General features: G+C 49.5%; 1 protein-coding gene across 2 annotated transcripts in view; it reads right to left on the bottom strand.

Moving 5' to 3' along the window:
* The window catches only part of USP36 (ubiquitin specific peptidase 36), a 35,247-nt gene extending 18,933 nt beyond the window's left edge, over window positions 1-16,314 (bottom strand). The window contains exons 1-6 of one of the 2 annotated variants that reach the window (XM_059048492.2): window positions 16,092-16,314; window positions 13,427-13,589; window positions 11,569-11,830; window positions 10,857-11,078; window positions 3,912-4,022; window positions 3,160-3,262 (exon numbers count right to left, since the gene is read on the bottom strand). In XM_059048492.2, coding sequence (XP_058904475.1) covers window positions 3,160-3,262; window positions 3,912-4,022; window positions 10,857-11,078; window positions 11,569-11,821 — 689 coding nt within the window. In that variant the 5' untranslated portion in view covers window positions 11,822-11,830; window positions 13,427-13,589; window positions 16,092-16,314. Of the gene's footprint in view, window positions 1-3,159; window positions 3,263-3,911; window positions 4,023-10,856; window positions 11,079-11,568; window positions 11,831-13,426; window positions 13,683-16,091 lie in introns of both variants that reach the window. The other variant, XM_067020620.1, reaches the window with a different exon arrangement.
* Between the last annotated feature and the right edge of the window lie 7,322 nt (window positions 16,315-23,636).

Here is a 23,636-nt window from a genome sequence, read left to right as displayed (position 1 = left end):
CCGGGTGGACCTATATATCACCCCACCCCCGGCCCACCCCTCCCTGCTCCAGCTTAGCCCCGCAGTCCCTCGTGGGCACCGCACACGCGCACCTCTGGGGAAGGGGGGTGCAGGAACAAACTCCCCCTCTGAACCCACTCAGCAGGACAGCAGTGGACACAGGCGTGGGCTTTAGGGTCCGGCAGACCTACATTCAAACCCCCAGCCCCAGAGCTGCGAAGCAGAGCTCCAGAGAGCACCTAGCACAGCGCCTGCACCCACAGTGACTCACGTAACGAAGATTCTGGAAACAATACCCTTCGTCTAGCCTCTGCTCCTGGTTTTGCTTGCAACCCACCGAATCTGACCCACTCCTCTGCAACTGTCCTGAGTCCCCGAGACCTCCAGGACACAAATGCAGCTGAACTTTTGGTCTTTTGGGCCACAAAAGCACTAGGTGGCAAGGCCCACTCCCCACCAGGAAGAGCTTCCCCGTGTCCACCCAGGCCCCACTCTCCTGCCCACCACCTCCTGCAGATGCTTCTGCCTCCTGGAGGGGGTGGGGGGCGGCGTGAGCACTGCTAACCCCGCACCTCCCTCCGCAGGCGGCCACCTCCCACCACCGGCAAAGCGAGCCAGGCGCCCTGGTCTCAGCCTCCTGTTCAGGACACACGACTATTCATGGCCACGCTGCCCAGACGCACTGAAGAGTATAGCTCCAAAACATGTGGGGGACAAACACAGGGTCAGCAGATTTTTACTCTGCAAGTTAGGAAAAGAAAACTGCCACCATCTGTACTGTCACCACCACTCATCAAAGAAGGGGCATTTTAGGTCCCCAAACTAGCAAGGACATAACCTCAGAGCAGACTGAAAGCCTCTGGGTGTGATGCAGCTGCTGAACTCCAGGTCGCCCCCCAGGTCACCGGAAGCCCGTCAGGACAGGAGCCCAGAGGACCACATAGGACCCACCCTCGGTTCAGCCGGAAGCAGGGACAGCACAGACATTTAATCACCCAGAAGTAGGAAAATAAAGCCAGATCAAAAAGCTATCCCAGGGCTTCCCCGGTGGCGCAATGGTTGAGAGTCCGCCTGCTGATGCGGGGGACACAGGTTCGTGCCCCGGTCCGGGAAGATCCCACATGCCGCGGAGCGGCTGGGCCCGTGAGCCGTGGCCGCTGAGCCTGCGCATCCGGAGCCTGCGCTCCGCAACGGGAGAGGCCACAGCAGTGAGAGGCCCGCGTACCACACACACACAAAAAAGCTACCCCAGACGCTCCCACTGAACATCCCAGAGGGAGGGAGGGAAAGGAGAAGGGACGAGGGGCCCTGAGGCCTGTGCGGTACCTCCTATAAGGTGAGGCTCCCAAGCGTCCTGGCAACAGGATGTGGCTGGGAGGCAGCCCCCAATGCAGTGACTGGGCAGGAGGAGGCAGGCAGGCTTCTTGGGGAGCAGGGGGTGCCGGGGAGGAGAACAAAGGGGAAAACCAGGGTCCTGAACAAGAAACATAAAAATACTGAGGCCACACGCCCCTTCTGCCCCCAGAGGAAAAGCTGCCCACTCCAGCGTGTGCTTCGCTGTGTGGCCAGAAGGGGGCGCCCGAAGCAAGGGCCGAGCGACGCCAAATCCTCGTGATACGGAAGCAAAGGTGGTTCCGGTAGAAAATGGTGAAGGAGACTTGACACCTTAACTGATGAGAATCAGACCCCCCAGAAGCAACATGAATCAGGAGAAGACAGCGACACAAACTCCAGGCTGAACTGAAGACCCCAAACAAGCATGTGGGGAGATGGAAGAACACCGTGAACAAGCCTTAAAACTAAGATAAAACAACCAAAGGGAGGGAAAGTTCACTGAACTCAAGAAAAGAAAGAAAGACTGAACTTTGTTTCTTCTTTCTCTGAGGGGCACATGGAGGAGGGACTCAAAGGAGATGGAGTGAGGGGCACAGGAAGCAGGGGTGGGGGTGTGTGCGGTGCGGCCGCAGGGAGGGGGCGGCTGAGACATGAGAACACCAACAACCTGGCACCCGAAAGGGCACCGTACCATCAAATACATAAAGCAGAACACGAGAAACATTCCCAGGCGTTAAGGGGAAAAGGGGCCTTTAACACAAGCAAAAGCAATGTCATCGTGTGTTCCCGAGGGGAGAGTCCCAACTTCCCAACCAGTGCGGGGTCACCAAAGACAGATCACTTTACTGGGCTACGGGTCAGGTTTAATGACATCAGAGTTTCATCCGCTGAAACAGGTTTCCCATCCTCGTGGCTACAACTCAACTAACTTTCCCAAAGGATGTTCCAGATATGACTACTGAGTTGTATTTCCAGAGTCCAGGACTCAGCTCTATTCCAAGCCTAGGCAGCATTTCCTGCCTCCTTTCTTCTCTCTGAACCCAAAAACCCAGGAATGATACAAAAACACTGCTGACAGTAGCTGTTTTACAAACGGGAAGATTAAGCAACCAACCATCAATTCGTCATGTGCATTTGTCTATGCTCTCAAATTTGGGCAGAGTGAAACCTCAAAAATCATAATCTCCTTACCCTCAGGTTCTCCTGCAGCCTTTCAAGTTCTTCCATAAAGACATAATAATTCCTACCATCCCCATCCTCAGTACCAAAATAATGAGGTGATTTTTTTAAAGATGGGAAAAGTCCCTGTCAGTAGTGTAAGATTCTCGAAGAGATCTATTAAAGCATTTCCCAGGACTTCCCTGGTGGCACAGTGGTTAAGAATCCGCCTGCCAATGCAGGGGACACGGGTTCGAGCCCTGGTCCGGGAAGATCCCACATTGCCACAGAGCAACTAAGCCCGCGAGCCACAACTACTGAGCCGGCATGCCACAACTACTGAAGCCCGAGTGCCTAGAGCCCATACTCCACAACAAAGAGAAGCCACCACAATGAAGAGTAGCCTCGGCTTGACGCAACTAGAGAAAACCCTGCGTACAGCAAGAAAGACCCAACACAGCCAACAATAAATAAATAAACATTAAAAAAAAAAAAAAAAAAGGCATTTCCCTCCATGAGTTGCTGGGACAGAGATGGCCACCACCTGCCCTGCAGCAGGAGAAGCCCTTTCCTGGGAAGCAGTGCGACCCCCTGCTGGAGCTTCAGCTCAGGGCCACGGGGCTAAGGTCCACAGAGGCAGCCTGGGGCGGGGAGAGGAGCGCGTACTTGGCACAGCCGCTCAAGCAGGCCTTCTGCATGGCGTCAATGGTGTACCGCAGAAACTCGTGTGCATCCTCTTGGTTCCCAAAGCGGAAATGCCGGGCGATCTCTAAGGAGGAAAGGAAGAAGCATCAGGCCGGAAGGGAAGAGCTCCTGCCTGCTCTCCAAACGTCCCACTCCTGTCGGTCTCATCGCCAACTCCTAGCAGACCCAGGACTAAACCCAGGAGACGAAAAGGAGCCTGCCTGGCTTCCTACATCCCAGGTACCACCCTCACGGCAGTTATCTTCTCAATGAGACCTAAGGGCTTAAACCCTCTACACTTAACAGAAAGCATGAATGAACACCAAGCATTAAGGATATGAGATCCACTGATGAACTAAAGCTGGTTTTCCAGGAGCCAATACAGACCATGGCAGGTTATCACCATGTCATTGCAGTACACGGGCTTCAAAAACCAATGAGCCCATCTTTTCTGCTAAGGGAGATATCTGACTGTCACAGCACACGGACACTGGTTTCTCTGACGTTGAGAAAAGGCCCCGCAGCCCTTCCTTACCTGCTCCCCACCTCCAGGCCCGTGACACACAGCTCCCGGCCTGGCCAAACCCATCTGACCTTCAGGGCGGGGATCACCACCACCTGGTGTGCACTGTTCCACATCCAGCCCCGGGGCTCACTCAGTCCACTATACTCTGTGCGTGCAGCCTCCCGAGCCCTCCCTTCTGCCCCGCCCCGCCGAAGGAAGCCGCTCTCACTTCTGAGGTCTCGGATGAAGGACACGGGCTTGATGGCATTGCCACTGTTGGCGAAGGCCTGGATGATGTGGTTCTGCATGACGCACAGCATGCAGAAGCTTCCCTGGTGACCTGCGGGCACGGACAGGCGGTCGTGGTAAGGCGAGAGCTCCCAGGAGAGCTGACAACATGGCCTCCCGCCCAGCAGAGACAGCAGGAGCCCGACAGCCCGGCCCAAGCCCCCGCACCGCCTGCAGCACCCGGGACCCGGTCACTCCACAGTCGTGGGCTGGGCCGCAACCCAGCCCAAGGAGTCTGAGTTTTCAAGCACCGTTTAGAACAATGTTTTCTCTGACTTCCAAACTGCATCACATGGTCAACAGGCTAGAATATTTTGGGCTTCCCGACACCCCCTTCATGTGCTCTTCAGTGCAGGAACTTCTGCTCAGGTTTCCAGGAGACAGGGGGGCTTGGCCATCTCTGGGGAGACCCCGGGCACATGCTCCCCCAGCCTAATGGCCCAACTCTGCAGCTCTGGCACCCCAGCGGCCCCAGGCGACACCTACACGGTGCGGACGGGTCCATAAAGACCGGCGGTGGGCCACACAGAGCCCCCAGGCTGCGATGGGGCCCCCAGGCTGCGGCCAGTCCCCGTGCTCTGGATAAACTATTTGTCCCCCAGGAATTAGGCGAGATAGCGTTATGCTTCTACCTCTACTTACAATTATGATCTTAAAAATACATAGAGAAGAGCAAAGACTACACCCCATTTTAGGTGATTTTTAAGTACTGGTGTGACAGTCGAACTCCCCTCTCAACCTCTCACAACCCTGTTCCCCACGTGCTGCATCCTTCTCCCCAACCAGGTCACCACTGTTCCCATTCATGGACTCGCTGTATTCCACACGTGGCACTCACTTAGGACACCGCAGCTTCATGTTTAAGCTCACTTTCTATAAAATGTAACAAACTGCTCTTTAATCCCTGCTCCGGACCACAGTTCATCCACACGGCCCCCCTGCTCCTGCATGTCAACCTCCCCCTCCTTCCTGCTATCACAAATGCTGTGGTGAACGGTTCTTGTGCGCATGTCAGTTTCTCTAAGGCACATACCTACAAGATACATTTCTGGGTCCAAGGGCAAGCACACCTTTAGTTCTACAAGATACTGTAGTCATGTATGTAGTACACGACCTTCCTAAACAGACCCAGCGCCTAACACAAAATCCACACCAATCCATTATTCTCCCCCTGAACACCTCCAATCACCCAGTTACTTAGACCTATCTCAAATTTAAAAATGAAACAGCATGCAGCCTGTTTACCATATACACACACAAAAATCCTAGTATCTACAAACGAAAAGGGCACATGTTGGTAAAGATGTTGAGAAACTGGAACCCCTGTACACTGTTGGTGGGAATGTCAAATGGTACAGCCACTGTGGAAAACAGTATGGTAGTTCCTCAAAAAATTAAAAATAGAATTCCCATATAATCCAGTAAATCCTCTTCCAGGTATTTACCCAAAAGAAGGGAAAGCAGAGTCTCAGAGAGATACTCGTACACTCACATTTATAGTATTATTCACAAGAACCAAAATGTAGAAGCAATCTGAGTGCCCATTGACAGACGAACGGATGAAGAATGTGGTCTATACATAAAGTGGAATATTACTCAGCCTTAAAAAGAAAAGGAATTCTGACATCTGCTACAACAAAGAGAAACCTTGAGGACATTATACTAAGTGAAGTAAGCCAGTCCTAGAAGGACAAACACTGTGTAATTCTACTACATGAACTACCTGGAGCAGTGAGAGTCACCGAGACAAAAAGTAGGATGGAGGGTACCAAGGATGGGCGCTGGGTTGGGGGGGGATTGTTTTTAATGGGGACGGACTTCCAGTTTGAAAAAGTTCTGGAGATGGATGGTGGTCATGGTTTGTATGACAGTGTGAATGTACTTAATGCTACTGAACTGTACACTTGAAATGGTAAATTTTATGTTATATGTACTTACCATAATGCAAAAAAGTTTTATTTTTTAAAAAATGCTAGTATTTATACAAAAAATTCTTTTTGGAGGGAAGTCAAAAAACCATTCATGTGATTAATGCCTTTACATGAAGGAGAGGCTTTTATTTTTCATTTTACAGTTTTCTCAAACTCTTTAACTATATCCATTCATTACTTTTATTTTTTAAATGGCAATAATTGTGGAGAAGGCTCAAATTTAGGCAAAAACCTAATGTTATTTAAGATAACAAACATAACAAATGTTAAGCAAACAAAAAGGGCTCCCATTTACAAAATCTAATTCACGTTAAGATACTCCTGTGAAAGTCGTGTGGAAATTAAGCCTCTAATCATTATCTAAAATGCTGAGACTTTTAGACTAATAAATCATCACTCTTAAATAGAGCAACTGGGAACTCCCTGGTGGTCCAGTGGTTAGGACTCGGCGCTTTCACTGCCAAGGGTTCAATGCCTGGTCCAGGAACTAAGATCCCGCAAGCCCTGTGACTCGGCACAAAAAAAAAAAAAAAAAAAAAAAATAGGGCAAGTAACAATTTCACCCAGAAATACCTGAAACAGGATTTCCCAAATCCCTGGTAATACGCAAGTTTAATTTAAACAGCCCGTGGACACTTTCTTCAGGTAATTTAGGAAAATGTATCATAAAAGTTGTATCCATGATTCTGGGGACACTGCTACTTATATTTGGGGAAGAATGTACGAAAGAATAGGATTTAATCCTCCTGGATATTTTACACAGTGTTTATTTTGTGGATAGATCCTGAAGTGGTCCAGGCACGTTGCAGGACTGGGGCTCCGTGTAAGCAGCCGCTTGTCATGTTCCGCCATACTTCCCTGAACCCTTGAGAATCTTCAAACAGTGAATTCGAGGAAGAGAGGACAGCCCAAGCCCACTCAGGGGTCACCTGGGGATCCAGTCAGGTGCCAGGAAAAAAATACTAAAACTTCTCTTAATACATTTTACTCTAAAAAAGCCAAGAAAGTAAGGCTTACTGACATTTCATAGAGTGACATGAAGGGACACCGGTCTGCTTGCGTTGCTCACAGGAGGAGGGGCTGCTCCCAACTCAAACCCTTGCCCCCATATACTACAACTTACTTGTGCCAGGTTACACGGACTTACAGATGTTACCTACTTTTAACGGCATTAACCCTTGCAAAGTTGAGAACAGCTCAAAGATTCCTGTAGAGAAACCAACAGTGGAAGCACAGGGAACAAGAAAACGACAGAGCGACCTACAGGCTCAGGGGAGAGGCTCTCACCGCCAACGTCACGAGATAAAAACAGAGGCAACCCAGGCAAACCTTAGTGAAGTCCACCCAAATCAACCTTAGCCATCAACAAGGTAACTACTGGAAACAGAGATGTATAATCAACTTCATCTTAGAAGTGTGCACTGTGCCTTGATATAGTAGCTAGTGCTGCTGTGAACCATTACAAGACATTTAAAATAATACAGTCGTTCCCATAGCCTGGGCTTCTTTCATTCTTTTTTAATAGTATAACTAGTATCCCTGAACACGTCATGCAATCCCAAACTTTTATCATAACAACGTTCCTCCCACGCTCCCATGTCCCTGCCTCTGGTTCTGCCCTGATTTCTAATTATTTACCTACTTTTAAAAATCACTTTTATTTATTTAGGTTTTATCACATATACGTACACCTAAACAACAAATTGTCTGCTTTTCAATTTTATAAATAGGAATTCATGCTGCATGAAGTCTTCTGGGACTTTTTCTTCACTCGACCCTATGCTATTCAGACTCATTCATGCAGCGAATCCATTCTTCTGCACTACCATATAACAGTCTACCATGTGCCTATATAATTCAGGTACCCATTGTGTTGATGGGCACCTGGGTTGCTTAAAGGTTTTTGCTGTAGGTTTCCTGGTGCACAGATATCAGAGCTTTTCTGTAGAATTGCTAAGTGTAGATTATAAGACAGAGAACAACCACACTGTTTTCCAAAGCAGTTATGCCAACTCAGACCAGGAGTTTACAAAGAATCTCACTGACCTCCATCCTCTGTGACCTTCAGTACCGTCAGACTTCCGAATCCTCATTGACCACAAAGGTGTAAAGCGTCTCCCAGGTTACAAGGTTACTAGCAATCTCCTCCTCTGCTCCATGACCATGAGTTTCCTCTCCTATAAAATGCCTGCTCCTAATGTTTATCGATTTCTTAACATTTTTTCTTTTCCTTGCTGATTTGTGGTTCTGTATATATTCTTGGTACCAATCCTTCGTTGTTTATGCACCCAGGTGTCATCTCCTCGTCTGTAGCTCCGTTTGTCTTTTAATCTTTTTTCATGAACAAAAGTTCTTCATTTTAATGCAGCCGAATTCATCAATTTTTTAAATGGTTAGTGCTTTCTCCCAACCCAGGTCAGAAAGATACTTGCTCACGTCTGTTATAAAAGCATTGTTTTTACTTTTGAGAAGAAGTTTTTTTTAAAAAAAAATTTATTTTATTTATTTTTGGCTGTGTTGGGTCTTCATTGCTGTGCGCGGGCTTTCTCTAGTTGCGGTAAGTGGGGGCTACTCTTCGTGGCAGTGCGCGGGCTTTTCACTGCGGCGGCTTCTCTTGTTGCAGAGCGCGGGCTCTAGGCATGAGAGCTTCAGGAGGTTGTGGCATGCGGGCTCAGTAGTTCTGGCTCCCGGGCTCTAGAGCGCAGGCTCAGTAGCTGTGGCACACGGGCTTAGTTGCTCTGTGGTATGCGGGATTTTCCCAGATCAGAGCTTGAACCCATGTCCCCTGCATTGGCAGGAGGATTCTTAATCACTGTGCCACCAGGGAAGCCCTTTTGAGAAGTTTTAAATCCATTTTTTGGTGTGAGTATGCTGTGAAATGGGGATTCTATTTCATTTTTTCCATATGTAAGCCCTAATTATTTTTAAGTTCCATTTATTTAAAACAGGAGACACATGTATATGTGAAAAAATGGTGTGTAATGCCACATGTCCACGCATTCGTGGCTCTGTTTCTGGGCTGTCTCTCCATCGGTCAGTACCTCCCTCCCTGACTCAATTCTATGCCATTTTAACTTCTCTAACTTTACAAAAAGACTTTACAGCTACTAGAGTATACCTCTTCTCATATTCTTCACAGGTGTCTTGGTGATTTTGGTCCTTTGCTTTTCTTTTCCACATAAATTTTAGAATCAGCTGGAGCTACAACAATCTCTACATCAATTTGGGAGAGAACCAACATTTTTATAATATTGAGGCTTCCCTCTGTGAAGGCAGCGATCTCCATGTGTGTAGGTTATCATATAATGCCCTTAAATTCCCAGGAAAGGTTTTCTATGTATATCTTGGTAATTTGGGTCTCGACACTTACCATTTTTGTTGCTGTTACACAATTTTCTATAATAGCAAATTTAAAAAAAAATAATTCCTTGTTTGGTGTAGAGAAATTCAAGTAACTTTTTGTATATTGATGTTATATCTAGTCATAGTGCCAGATTTCTTTCTTATTCCCCCGAATTTCTAACTTGTCTATGGATTCCTTGTTTTGCTGTGCAGGAATATCATTTTCAACCAACAAAAGTGTTACTCCCTCCTGTCTCCTGTGTCACTGCTCTGGCCAGGACCAGCATATCAAACACAAGTACAGAGAGTGGCCACCCTTGCTTCTCTCCTTATTTTAAAAGGTGTGCTTCTACTATTTTCCTAACTGGAATGCTTTTTTGTAGTTGTTGCTAGATACCTTTTATCAGTATTAGTAAAAAAAAAAATCCCTTCTGTTGCTACTTTGCTAAGAGTTTTCTTTATCACAATTTTTTGGGCATCTATTTTCAAGTGACCTTTCTCTCTTAATCTGTTAATAAAGTGATGGCAACTAAGGTAGCAAGATTAGCAGTCACGGATGTAGAACTTACTGGGTGCCAAGTACTATCGTAAGCACTCTACATAATTCACTTAAGCTTTACAAAAACGCTATGAAGGAAATATTATTATTACTTTGCAGATGAGGAACAGGTCAGGTAATTCTCAAGGATTCAGTCGCTGGGTGGCAGAACCAGGATGTAAACCCAGCAGGCCAGCTTCCAGAGTGGTGCTTGTAACTGCTGTGCTACACTGGCTCCACAATTACATTTGGAGGTTTTCTGATATTAGAACATCCTTGTGTTACTAGGATGAACACAAGTTGCTCACAGTGTTTAAAAGACTATTGAATTTGCTAGTATTTTACCTAGAATTTTTACATGTATATTCATGAACAAGAGGGAACCGTAATTTTTCTTATACTGTGCTTGTTTAATTTTGTTATCCAAGTGAAGAGAACCTCACTGAACGAGCTAGGGAGCTTTCTCTCTTTTTCTTTTCTCTGAAAAAGTTCAGGAAGCATTGAAATGATCTGTTTCTTAAAAGTTTCATAAAACTTACCCATAAATTGTCTCAGCCTGGTGTTTTCTTCATGGGAAAATTTTTAACCACTGATTTAATTTTGTTAATGGTTGAAAGGCTATTCAGACTTTGTTTTCTTCAGTTTGCATAAGTTATATTTTCTTTCCTCTTTATTTTACCCACATTCAATTTCCACTTTGGAGGATGTTTTACAATGTATATAAAACATTGCTACAAAAACAGGTGTATAAAACAATCGAATACACATATTTCGGAGGTACCTTTTGAAAACTTTTCTCTCTTTAGGTAATTACTCTCAGACCAGTTTAGAGACCATTACTCTACCCTGATTCTCTTTCACCGCCCATCCTGCAGCTGGCACAATTCAAATGTAGGATCTATCAGCTACTACTTCACTCCTGAATTGGACCCGGGCTGAACTGGCAGCTCCGTGAGCACACGGGTTTGTCCACTTAGGAGACCATCTGGCCCCGAGGACCCAGGGCCACCCCACTGCACGTGCACACTCGCAGCCATGCGTGTGCACAGCCCCCCACCCCCCGGCGCTCACTTACAGCCTCGCGTGTGCTCCTTGGAGAGCAGATAGTTGGCCAGGGGCGGCGTGTAGGTCAAGCACTGCACAGTGGAGTTGAGGAAGCAGGTGTTGCCGAGGTTGTGCAGCCCCGCGCCCACACGGTAGACGCGCCCCCAGCGCAGCGACAGCCGCTCCACAGGGAAGAGCACCTTCTGGGGCGCGGGGACGCCGTCACCGCAGCTCTCGTACGCGTGCTCGCTGCCTGGAGGGGGAGGGATGGGAGAGAGGAGGCCGTCTGACTCCGTGCCCAGGCAGACCACCCAGAGCAAGTGGCGTGGCACACTCAGTGGGCACGTGCTCAGAACGCAGCATCCGGGGGTGACTGGGTTCCCGTTGCCGAAGCCCAGGAGAACACCTGTCACCCCACGGCTCTCCCTGACGGCGTCCGTCTAGCGCCCCAGGACCCCTCTGTGGATGAGAGGATGAGGTTCTGAGAACCAGCAGCTGGTAGAACTGGGCCCTGGCACTCTGAGCCCACCCCCCTTCTCCGTCCAGTTTCCAAGGCCTGCTCTTGAACCTCTAAGGACACAGATCTCTTTCTGACCAACCCTGTACCGTTACTTCCGTAACTAAAATCTACTGACCCCACGCACAACATTCACAAGTGACCACACTCTGTTTCTGGTCTTACTAATCAGTGAACGTTTCATCCCTCCACTTGGTCAGCACAGAGCGAGGCCCTCTCACAGTACCCTGTGTCCTGGCCTGCGGCTCATCCCCACTCCTGTGGCAGCCGGCTCCCTCTGTCCTGGGGTTCAGCAGCACGTATTTGCTCTTCAGTGACTCCAGCTGGTAGGAGAAACTCTTGCTGGCTGGCTCAAACTCCAGCTTCTGCAGAAGGACCTTCCTGGCAGAGGAGGCCAGAAGCTTTCCCAGCTCCCCATCGTCAGCCGAGTCCCTGCGGCCAGGCCTGAGGGCTTCCTTCAGCTTGTCGACTATGGGCATGGTGCACCACTGTGGGGATGAGAGAGAACACGGAGCGGCGGGGAAGCGGGTCCCAGGAACAGAGCATCCCTTCCCTGACAACCCCCTCCGGGGCCTTATGGATGTGACCCACCATAAAAGCGGCTCTGGATCGGCTGCCAACCTTCCAAAGGAAGGGTGACACGAGACGTGGTACTGACCACTTGGACACAGCGACGCCCACGCTTCTCCTCTCAAAAAGACAAAGTGCCTCCGCAAACAGCACTGAACGGACTGACACGGCCTGGAGGAGGCGAGACTACCTTCTCGGCGTCTTCTCTTCAACAAGTACCATCAAGTGACTTTGGACATCATACTCGGTGCAATTGCCCTCAAGAGGTGACCATGTGCTCCTAACGTCTGCTCAAAACCAGGAAAACACTAATTCTCACAAGACACTCTGGTCACACACACAAATCCATGTAATAAAGGAATTCGCATGGAGAGTGAGAAGAGCACCCTCATCTGTTCAGACCGATACTCTTCAAAACAAAGGCCACAAGCCTCATGGGGCCACTGAGCAGGAGAAATGAGGCTGCTCCAAACTGGGGTGTGCTGTAAGTGTAGAACACACACTGGATTTCGAAGACTCAGTTTGCAAATGTAAAACATCTCAGTAATTTTAAGACTAGTAATATGCCGAAATGATCATATTTTACGTACACTGGGTTAAATAAGTTATATTGTGACAATTCATTTCACCTGCTTCTTTTTATTTTTTAATGTGGCCACTGTAAAACTCAGTTATACTTGTGGCTTGTGTTACTGGGTAGTGCTTGTATAGATTATCTTTTTAAAAGTGAGGGAGAAGAGAAAAGATAGCAATAGGACTAGAATGGTGTACACAAAACGCTTAAACTTAAGGGTGGGGGAACAGAGCAGGCAGGGGCTGTGACGGCAACTCAGGCTCTGGAAGGCGGCAGGCCTGGGTTATTCCATCATGGATTAGCTATAGACTCCAGGGACAATCATTGTGACTGCCGGACACCGTTCTTTGTAAAATAGGAAAAAAAAAAACAAGTGTCAAAGGTGCCTGTGAGCTTGATGGGGAGACACACACTGGGTGAGAGCTGAGCGCTGGCTGCGGAACAGTCCCTAAAGCCTCAGTGTAGAAACTGTAACAAACCCGAAATCCCCATCACCTCCAACTGCACACACTACTTGTCAACTCGACCACCCTGGCCAAAGCTCAAGGACTATATGAGTCACAGTTAGGAAAATAATTCCTTACACAGCTTACTCCCATCAGAAAAATGATGACTTCCCCCGGGTATGTGGTCGCTGGCCTGAGCCAGGAGACCCAACTAGTCAGGTGGATCCAAAACTCTGCTCAAGTGAAGGACCCCGTCCAGTACCTCCTGGTAAACCATCCAGATTTATGGTTATAGGGCACCTAATTCTGTATGTGGATCGAATTTCTTTTTCTATAAAAATTTCTGTAAGGAACAGAAACGTAAGACCATTATTTAAAAAAAAAGCAAGCACAAGTTCTTTGACATGAAAAAAATGAAAGAAGCTTTCCTAAGGGGAATTATCTAAGAGTTCTCACCAACTGAACAATGGCTGCTGGACCACATGTGGGCTTACCTGGGGTGTCTGAACTTGGGTGTGCTATTCCTGCAGCATGGGGTCAGGTGCTTGGCCGGACTGGGCAGGTGTGGTGCTGGGCCCTCAAAATCACGTGCTCCCAGGCTTTGGCCTGTTCAATCACCAGAGCCACAAGCGTGTCGTCCAGAATGGGTGTCAGAGTCTGTGGGATGTACACAGCATCACATGAGGCCAGCTCTCTTCCCGCTGTCTCATCAGTCCCACTCCCTGGATGCGGAGCAGGAAGGCCAACCATCTACCGGGAACAGTCAGCATTAAGGCGGAAGGAATATGGATAGTGCAGGACTTAGGAAGAGTGAAGAGCTGAGCTAAATAACTACAAACGATTTCGATGGACATGATATGAAAACACTGCCCTTTGTTCCATACCTTAACCTTCACGCCGGTGACAAGCCCAGTGAACAAAAATCTCCCCACACACCAGTCAACTCCAGACTCCATCACATTTGCAAAGACTACGAGGTAACAGATAATCACCTCCAACTTTCAGATTTCATGAGCCAGTAAGAGTTCCCAAAAAAATGGCGCAATGAGAGTTGCCAAATTTTCACTCAGCTAAGTTTGTTCTTTTTTTCTTAATTACCAACCACAATCACTGTGATTACGGAAAATTAAGGTACTTAAAAACTTTTTACGGGCTTCCCTGGTGGTTCAGTGGTTGAGAGTCCGCCTGCCGATGCAGGGGACGCGGGTTCGTGCCCCGGTCCGGGAAGATCCCACATGCCGCGGAGCGGCTGGGCCCGTGAGCCACGGCCGCTGAGCCTGCGCGTCCGGAGCCTGTGCTCCGCAACGGGAGAGGCCACAACAGTGAGAGGCCCGCGTACCGCAAAAAAAAAAAAAAAAAAAAAACAAACTTTTTACTGTGAAAATGTTCATTCACAATGTAGCGAGAACATCACAGGGAATTGCCATGCTCTCCTAATTCAGTGTCAATCATTATTGTGTAAGACCAGTCGATTCCTCTCCTGAGCCCCCATTACTTTACAGCAAGTTTCAGACATACCATGTCTGATGTCCATAAGTAAAAGCATATTAACAGCAAAAAAAAGAAAGAAACAACGAAAAACAAAAGATTTATAATAAACATGATCTCAGAATGAAGTCAATCTGTAAAGATTTCTGTTTCATGAAAACTCCCTACAATGTCCCTCTTCTCGTCAAGATCACACGTTGCTAAGGACTCTTGTCATGGGCGGATATGGGTTTGGGAACCTCTCGAAGCTAGACGATAAACAGAACTTGGGAGATTTAATCCAATTTAATTCGAGATAAATAACTTAAAGAACAACCACTCATTCCACATAGCCCACTCCTCAATGTGGAGTCAAGAGATTTTGAACAAACAGAATTTTTCAAGTTTCAACAGGAAGATCAAACCTCTACATCACCAATTCAACCCGAAACATTAAGCAACAACCTAAAAATGATTTATTTCTGAGGTGCAACAACCCAGAGAAAAATGTCCCTATAATCATCACAAGCCCTCTGATGTACACACTTGCTTCACAACTCAGGGAGGATGCTCTCTCCAGTGCACGTTCCTCACGGGCCAGGAACAGCTCTCACACTTATCTGTGCATATTTCTACCTCTACTCAAAAAAAGCTTCCTTAAATCACCATTCAAGACCGTTTTCTCTCCCTCCTCCCTTTAAATGCATTTTTCCAGCATAAAATGCACTGGAGACTCACAGGGTCAACCACGTGCTGGCGGGGAGGAGCCCCTGACTGCACAGGGCTGGGGCCTCCCTGGGGCGCTTTTAGAGGGGGCTCTTCTGCAGAGCAAGCATCGGTCCCCAGCCAGGAAAGAGCAAACTGAGCGCCCCTCTCCTTGGAGGCCCGATTCTCCGCATCCCTTACAGACAGTGGACTGTGTCAGAGCCAGGATGTTTTCCTCGCTCATCCGTCTCTGTTTTAGGACGCTGCTCTAGCTCCTAGAACCCCAGAGGAGACCCAATACTACGCGGCCTAAGAAATAGGTGTTTAAAAAACTCACATCTTGTACCCATATCCCCTCACCAGGACCATGACCACGACCAAGACCATAAGGAACGTTACCCTCTCCAGGGGTGAGCTTTCCCACATCTCTTACTAAAAGAGAACAAACAAGATATCAACTCTGCTGCCAAACTGAACGCCCTCCCCTTTATTTGCACTTAGACCATTCCAAAGAAAGTCTGAATTCTGCATAAATGATGCTTCTGTGCTTAACACCACCACGGGCTGCTGCCTCCTCCCCCGCCTGGGCTCCTGGCCGGGGCAGCTCTCCACTGCACCGCGGGTCGCTCCCGGTGTGTGGAGAAGAGCAGAGAGCAGACCCGAGGCAGCCCGGACGGAGGACACACTTCCAGAGCCTCCCCGTGCACCCCCGAGCCCTCGGGGACGGCGCAGCCCTAGTACCTCCCCGTGGACGCCTGAGACCCCCGCGGACGCGCAGCCCGGGGCCTCCCCGTGGACCCCGGAGTCCCTTGAGGACGGTGCAGCCCTGGTGCCTCTCCGTGGACCCCAAGCCCCTCGCAGACAAACACCCGTGTCTCCCCGGAGCGTCCGCCGGTGCGCCCCCCGTTGGGAGTCACATTCCCACGCCCCGCCGGGCGGAAGCTCTCCACCCGGCCCTCGCACCGCCCCAACCCGGTCCCAGCCTACCCGGCCTTCAGCTGGTTCGGTTGCCAGCCCGGCTGCAGGCCCGCAGCGCTGGCGTCTGCTCTGCACGGGCCCCGCACACGCACCATCCGGGCCTCCGCCGCCTCACACACGTGTCACGGCGACGCTTAAAGGAGCCGCGGTCCGCAGCCCTCAAGGCGGCACACCGAAACGCCCCGGCAACTTTAAGAGGCGGTGCTAGCTTCCGCCCTATTCCCTGGACCCGCCCACAGCCACTTTACGCGCACGATACGTCACCTCCTCATCCCGCGGCCCCGCCAGCCTACGCGATGACGCAAGCGCGCAGAGCCTGAGAAGCCTGCCCCCTTGGCCGTCGACCCACGAGTTCCCGCAGAGCATGTGAGGTGCCTGCTTCCGGGTCTGGCGAGCCGGCGCGCCTCATTCTCACCTGCAGTAGGGGCGGTGGCGCGGGGGGCTTGATCGCACCCTCTAGGGCATTTAGTGACCAAGACACAGGCCCGGCGAGAAGAGGGCAGCGGGCCCAGTGAAGCCCGGAGGGCGGAGCAAAGTGCTCTTGGGATTAAGGGGTCGGGAGCGATGGTATTTGACCTTTGCAGTGTCCCGGGCCCTGTGCAATTCCCTGACCCCACTCCCTTCCTCCAAAAGCGTCATCCCGTGATGACTACGTTAAAGTTTTGGTTGAAAGTTTGCAAATGCGCTTTGCTTTTGCAGTATTTTTAAAAATGCCTTTCACCTAATCCGCTTGGTTGCCGTCCGCCCCATTCCGCAGGGCAAGTGGAGAGAGTGCAGTCCCAGGCCTGACCTGCAGATACTCTCGCATAAGCAAAGGAATATTGTTACTCCACAAAAAACGACTTTTCCTAAAAGGAAACACTTGGAGTACACAACACAATCTGCTGTGTCCTTGGCAGACAAGTGTGAAAGGCAGGCTGGGCGATCCTGGGCTTAGCAACTAGAAACCTGGAGCTAGTCGTTATGTTCCTTCCCCACACAGTCCTTCAAGCAGGGACTGGCAATGGAGAGAGAGAATGGGTGTAATTGGAACAAAATTCACCTGTAGTTATCACTTGGGGAGTGCTGGTTTTTGAAAAAGCAAACAAGTATAAACAGACCCGCAGGAGCCTGAGGTTGAGCTCTGTCTGTGAGAATCCTCAACTACAGAGATTCAGACTGGGATTTGTCCCGGAGTCCACTCTGAGCCCTAAAGCAATGATTCAGACAAAGTCCTTCTCACTCTTCCAGGTCTGATACAATGTATAAATGAGTGATTAAAAGTGTGGGAGGCGGAGGGCTGGCAACTAGCCCAGGAATGAGGAGACCTCAGTTTTATCCCAGCTCTGCCCTAGTTAGCAAGTTGCTTTGGACACTTCTTTGGGGCCTCCATGTGATCATCTGTGAAATAAAGATGATCTCCAGCAGATCTTTGATTCTAATAACAATACGGATGACATCTGTTCTTGTTGCTGAGTTCATGTTATGTGCCAGATACAAAGCTGGCCGCTTGCCCACACTATCTGATTTAATCCTCTTGGCAACCCTACAAAAAGATATTGTTTCCATTTTACAGATGATAAAACTGAGTGTGCAAGATCCCAGCAAGCAAGTGGAGGTTTAAACCCAGGTTTCTCAGGCTCCAAGTTCACATCTTTAGCTCAGGCCCTTAGAGGTAACCCCGAAATTTTTCTTAGATGACAAAGCTATTGCCTGAAAAGGCCCACATGCTGCTTGAGAATGTGATCTGAGACCTGGAAGTCCAGAGGAGCCTTTGGCCACCCACACTCCCACCCTACTCCCCTTTCAAATTCCCTCTTAGAAGTCTTCCAAGTGGAATCTCCTAGAGGTGTGTTCACATGGCCCATAGGAAAGTCTTTTCTAAAATGCTCCATCTTGGGCTTCCCTGGTAGTGCAGCCATTAAAAGAATCCACCTGGGCTTCCCTGGTGGCGCAGTGGTCGAGAGTCCGCCTGCCGATGCAGGGGACGTGGGTTCGTGCCCCGGTCCAGGGAGATCCCACATGCCGCAGAGCAGCTAGGCCCGTGAGCCATGGCCGCTGAGCCTGCGCGTCCGGAGCCTGTGCTCCGCAACGGGAGAGGCAACAACAGTGAGAGGCCTGCGTACCGCAAAAAAAAAAAAAAAAGAATGCACCTGCCAATGCAGGGGACACGGGTTCGAACCCTGGTCCGGGAAGATCCCACATGCTGCAGAGCAACTAAGCCCGGGTGCTACAACTGCACTCTAGGGCCCACAAGTCACAGCTACTGAGCCCGTGCACCACAACTACTGAAGCCTGCACGCCTAGAGCCCGTGCTCCACAACAAGAGAAGCCATCGCAATGAGAAGCCCTTTGACACAACTAGAGAAAGCCCGCGTGCAGCAACGAAGACCCAACGCAGCCAAAAATAAATAAATAAAATAAATAAAATTTTAAAACATGCTCCATCTCAAACGTCACCAGAGAAATGCAAATTAATACCACAATGAGTTAACATTCCACACTCTATGGAACTGCTAGAAGCTAAAAGACTATACATTGGAAAGAATGTGGAAGCAAATAGATTGTAAAACTGCAGGGAATATAAAATGATGCAATCATTTGGGAAAATAATTTGAATGTTTCTTTTATGTAACATACTTACCCTATGAGCACATCCATTGCTGTCACCACTGCAACTAACTACTGCCTGTAGGCTGGTAAATTCCAAATGTGCCAACACAGACCTCGCTCCTCCTCATCTTTGGAAAGGTGGGTCCAGTGCCTCCTGGACACCCCCTCCCCAGAAGGGGGTGTCCTTTCGAGGTGTCCCACAAGCACGTCGAAATTCACCATGCCCAGAAACTCCCCCCCCCCCCCACCAAACTGCCTCTCCTTTCTGCCCTGTTGCCTACTTGGGCTTCTGTGCTGGAGCTCAGACCAAATCCTTGCCCTTTTCAGCTGGTTTCCCAGTGGGTCCGGCCACTTGGGGGCACTGCTGAGACTGGTGGGCAGAGGAAAGGACAAGCAGGCCTTTCTTCCCCCTCCCTCTCTGCTTTGAGTGGAGTTTCCAGCGGCGGCTTCAGCTCCATCCAGAGAGACTTACTGTGGTTGCAGCCTCCCACCTGGCCTCTCCTTGGGCTCTTGTAGGGCAGCCTACAAGAGCTGCCCCTCCCTCTATCCCTCCACCCTCGAGGTGCTGACAACTTCCTGCTGTTCCCTTCTTGGCTTCCCAGGGAGTTTCTTCCATCAGGCTGTCACCAATCCCTACCTTAATCCGTGCTGTTTTAAAGGCTATGCGGAGTGGTTTTGGTGTTCCCGGTTGGACCTGGATTGATGCAGACAGTAACCCCAACAATCACCTGCCTGGCCGCATCCTGGACTCCCCCTCTCTCCCTCACCCCGTGTAAATTCTCAACACATTTTGCTAATTTTACTTTCCAAATATTCCTCAAGCCATTCCCTCCCCTCAGTCCAATTGCCCAAGTAAAGCCGCTCTCCACTCCTGCATTACTGGAATAGAGCCAAGTCCATTGCTCAAACTGCCAAACAGAATAATATATTTAAAAGGCCTACCTGAACCCATTTCACTCCTGTCTGAAACCCTTTCCTGTCCACCACTCCCCCTGCCTCCTGCTGATGGGAAAGCCAAGCTCCTTTGCGTGGTCTCTAATAGCCTCCCAGGGGCTGGCTTTTGCCTGCCTTTCCCCCTCCTCCTCAGCCATTCCCTGCCCTGCATCCTTCAGCAGAGCTAAATCCAAGTGCCCCCCAGACCCCAATCAGGCTGTCTCTAGTCCAAGCTCAGGTTGGTCTTTGGCGTAAAACTCCCTTTCCCACCTGTCCTTCAACCACCTCCTCTGGTGCCACCTCCTCCAAGAGGTCTTCCTGGATTCCCTCCATCCCTGCCATTAGGTTGGTGTTGCCTTAGGCTGGCGGCACATTCCACTTATACATTCAATTGAAATGTTCTCTGGACTTCTCCCTCCCCCACCATGTCTCATTTCATTGGTGTGTCCCTGGACCGGTGTGCTGGAGGTACACTGTGGATAAATGTGAAATCCAAATAAATGGCAAATAAAGTGCTAGAGATGAGACAACTGAATAATCTCTAAATCCTGAAAGAGAAAACTGGAGAAACACTGAAGATGAAAGAATAAAGTATTCTCAATTAAAAAAAAAAATAAAGCTGTAACCAAAATGAATCAAATTAGAACTTACCTTAAAAAAGGTGCATTAGGGCTTCCCTGGCGGCGCAGTGGTTGAGAATCCGCCTGCCGATGCAGGAGACACGGGTTCGTGCCCTGGTCCGGGAAGATCCCACATGCCGCGGAGCAACTAAGCCCGTGAGCCATGGCCACTAGGCCTGCGCGTCCGGAGCCTGTGCTCCGCAACGGGAGAGGCCACAACAGTGAGAGGCCCGCATACCGCAAAAAAAAAAAAAAAAAAAAAAAAAAAGGTGCATTAACAAAGTAACAGTATTGTTGCCCAGAAGTCACCTGGGGGCTCCTTACTTTGGAGGTCGAGGTAAAAGGGACTGGACCCCCCCGCCATTTCTCAGCCTGTAGATGACCAAAGATTTGAGCTAATTTCTGGAAAGACCTATGTCACATTTCTAACTGTAAAGTAATCATTGTTCTTCTGACTTTTACGTCAGTCATTGTGAGTTTTGGTTCCTATGAGCCTCTCCTGCTGGGCCTACACAGCCCTAACAATTTCCAGTTGCTAGAAACTGCCAAATTAGATCCAAACCCGGGTCTGGTTGAACTCACCAAGGAAAAGCCACGTTGCAGGGCTCCCAGAGTTTTGTTTTAGGCCTTCTTTCCTCTGCATGCAGATGGGCTGCAATGGAATTGGGCCTGTGTTTGGTGGTTTGGCCAAAAAGTAGCCAATGGACCTTAAATCCCCGTGTTGGCTGTGGCCACTCGCCTGCCTCTTCCTTCCCCTCCCAGACAAAGCTTCCTCTCTGAGAAAACTCACCCAGTGTAAATGCCACAGGTGTGTACTTTCCCTGTGTGTTTGAGGGCAGCTTTCCCCACCTGCTAATACTAAAATCCTGCTTGAATCCTTACGGAAGCCGTGAGATTTCCCCCATCCCCATGGCTCTCATAACACCTCTCTGCACACCCGCGTGCCTCCCCCAAACTCCCCCACAAGGCCTCTCACTGGATCCGTCTGAGTGTTGCTCCTGCTGCTGGGCTTGTTTTGATCCGCTCCTTTCCCCTCAGGTGGCTCTGGTTTTTCTTTGTAGCACAGTGGCACTTTGCACAGCTCTGTTACTGTCCTCAAAGCACTGCTTGCATCTTTTTGGCCTCAGGACTAGATTATACAAATTTTTTAAGGGTGTTCAAGACCCTGCCTTTTAAGTCCTGGCACCACCTTGCTTTTGAGCCCTCTGGCCCCAGCACTGCCCAGGGAACACATAGTAGGCCCACCTAGACTTCTTGCTGTGTCTGGGCCTGCCTGGGAAGCAGGTGGGTAGAGGCAGAGGGGCCATGGCCAGAAGCTGCCTGTTGAATGGTGTTGAATGGTTGAATGGCGACTCAGTCTGTCTAGTACCTGGGAGAGGAGGTGGTAGATGTCACCTCCAAGCCGGAGAGGCTAAGAATCTATGGTGCCTCCTCTCCTCTTCCCTCCTCTTTCTGGCTGAAAACCAAGGACTCCGAGGCTCCAGACGGTGGTGAAGGACACTGAGGGAAAGAACCCAGGTCCTGAATCAGCCATGGAGGGCACCCACCAAACATCCCAATTGGTCTTGGCAAGAAATAAACTCCTCTGTGTTAGTCCCTGGGATACTGGGTTCATTTGCTAAGGTATCCAGAGCTGCCTTAGCTGGTACACCTTTGCTCTCAGATCACAGGAAGGTAGGATAAGGCTTTCGGGCCCCAGGGTTGTGGCCGTGCTGCATCTGAGGATGAACCCTAGCAACTGGGAATACGGCAGAGGGAGGTTGATATACCTTGTGTGGTTGGAAGGTGTCCCATAATGACAGGGTGACACTGCATAGCAGTTTGCCCAGGACAGTGCTCCTTTAACCTCTTGATCCTACTAATTGTTAAGCGCACCCGCTTCTCTCTCAGAAGTGTCCTGGTTTGGAAGAGAAAGCACATAGGGATGAATTTCCCAGATAATTGAATTTTATTCTTTTTTTAAGTTTAGAAATTACAACTTGGAACAAGGTATCTTGGTGTGATCAAGTGTCTGCACTGAGACGGATTTTGCTGTTATCATTGTTTCAAAATTCAGAAAAAGGGAGAGAAATTTGCCTTTGTCCTGGAGGGAAAAAATCACATAAAAACAAACCACTACAAGGCTCTTCCTGCAAGTGGAAGGAAAGGGTCCCCACCTGCTGCTGGGTGGGCATCGATCTGCGGAGGATAACGTGCTCCCACGGGAGCCACGTCCTTGTTGGAGGCTCCGTCCGTGGTCCTTAGAGAGGCTGGGGAAGTAGGGCAGGCGCACGTCCTACTGAAGAGCCGGGCCCAGGATTCCGACTCTGCCTGGGTTCAAATCCCAGCTCCAGCGCTGAACACCTGGGTGACCGGTAACTCCAGCTTCCCAGGCCTCAGTTTCCCTATCTATCCAATGGGAAGGTGAGAGGACCACCCCTCAGAGTTGGCAGGTGTTAAATGAGGTCATGTACGTGAAACCTTTAGCACAAGTCCTGGCGTGGGATAAACGTTAGCTACGACTGGAATTATTAGGTTTATCAGAATGATTTCCTAAGCAGTTGCGCCTGGGAGTTTAGGAGCGGAGTCTCCTGAACTGGGGACAGATCATGGAAGAAGATGGAAAGGACTCATATGCGAAAAATAGTTATCACGGCAGGCCCGAGACCTCTCTCCCCCTGGAAGGTCTGCTTCCGAGGCCTGGGCGCGTGGATTTCTCATAAGAGCGGCTCTCGTGCCCCAACTGTTTGTGGGTGTTAAAACCTGCTCCTGCTCTGGGAGTCTGGGGTTTTGCTACACGCTGGGCAGAGGGCGCCAACCTGAGAAGCACCCAATCCAAACGCTGGGGGCTAAGTCTCTAGGGAGCCTCTCTGGTTGGAATCTTATTCCTGCTGCCTACCCCCCAGCCCCACCACCCAACTTCACTTCAAAGGACAAAGCAAGGACACGCTGATTGGCCTAAAAATAAAAACACTTTCAGCTTTCTTTCTAGGTGATGTATGCAGCATTCCCCCTGCATCCCATCCTAGATCCTGTCCTCAGATCCTCTATAACACTCGCCCTTTCTCTGATTTTGACCCCCACGTGACACCCCACCATTCTGCAAACTCCGACTTGGATTTGCTTCACGCTTCTGTATCATTTAATTAGAAAGAAACATCCCTCCAAGTTGTTACGGAATGAAAACACGCAGAATTATCTCCTGTTTCTGAATGTCTGTTTTTTCTTTTCCCCACAATTTGTTTCTTGGAGGAAAAAAGCTTAGAGCTAAATGATTCCCCAAATCAAAGCACTGCCTTTCACTGCGAGATGATTCAAGGCAACTGCCTGTGACAGGGTGAGCTGTGGGTCGGCTTGAAGCTTGAACCCAAGGCCAGAGATAGACCTGTCCATGAACTTGAAAGTAATGTAAAACCATGGCAACGGCACG

The sequence above is a fragment of the Kogia breviceps genome, chromosome 19 (genome assembly GCF_026419965.1).
Source record: "Kogia breviceps isolate mKogBre1 chromosome 19, mKogBre1 haplotype 1, whole genome shotgun sequence".
NCBI classification, from domain to species: Eukaryota; Metazoa; Chordata; class Mammalia; order Artiodactyla; family Physeteridae; genus Kogia; species Kogia breviceps.
The sequence above is the reverse complement of the archived record's forward strand: the minus strand, read 5'-3'. Positions and strand labels throughout refer to the sequence as shown.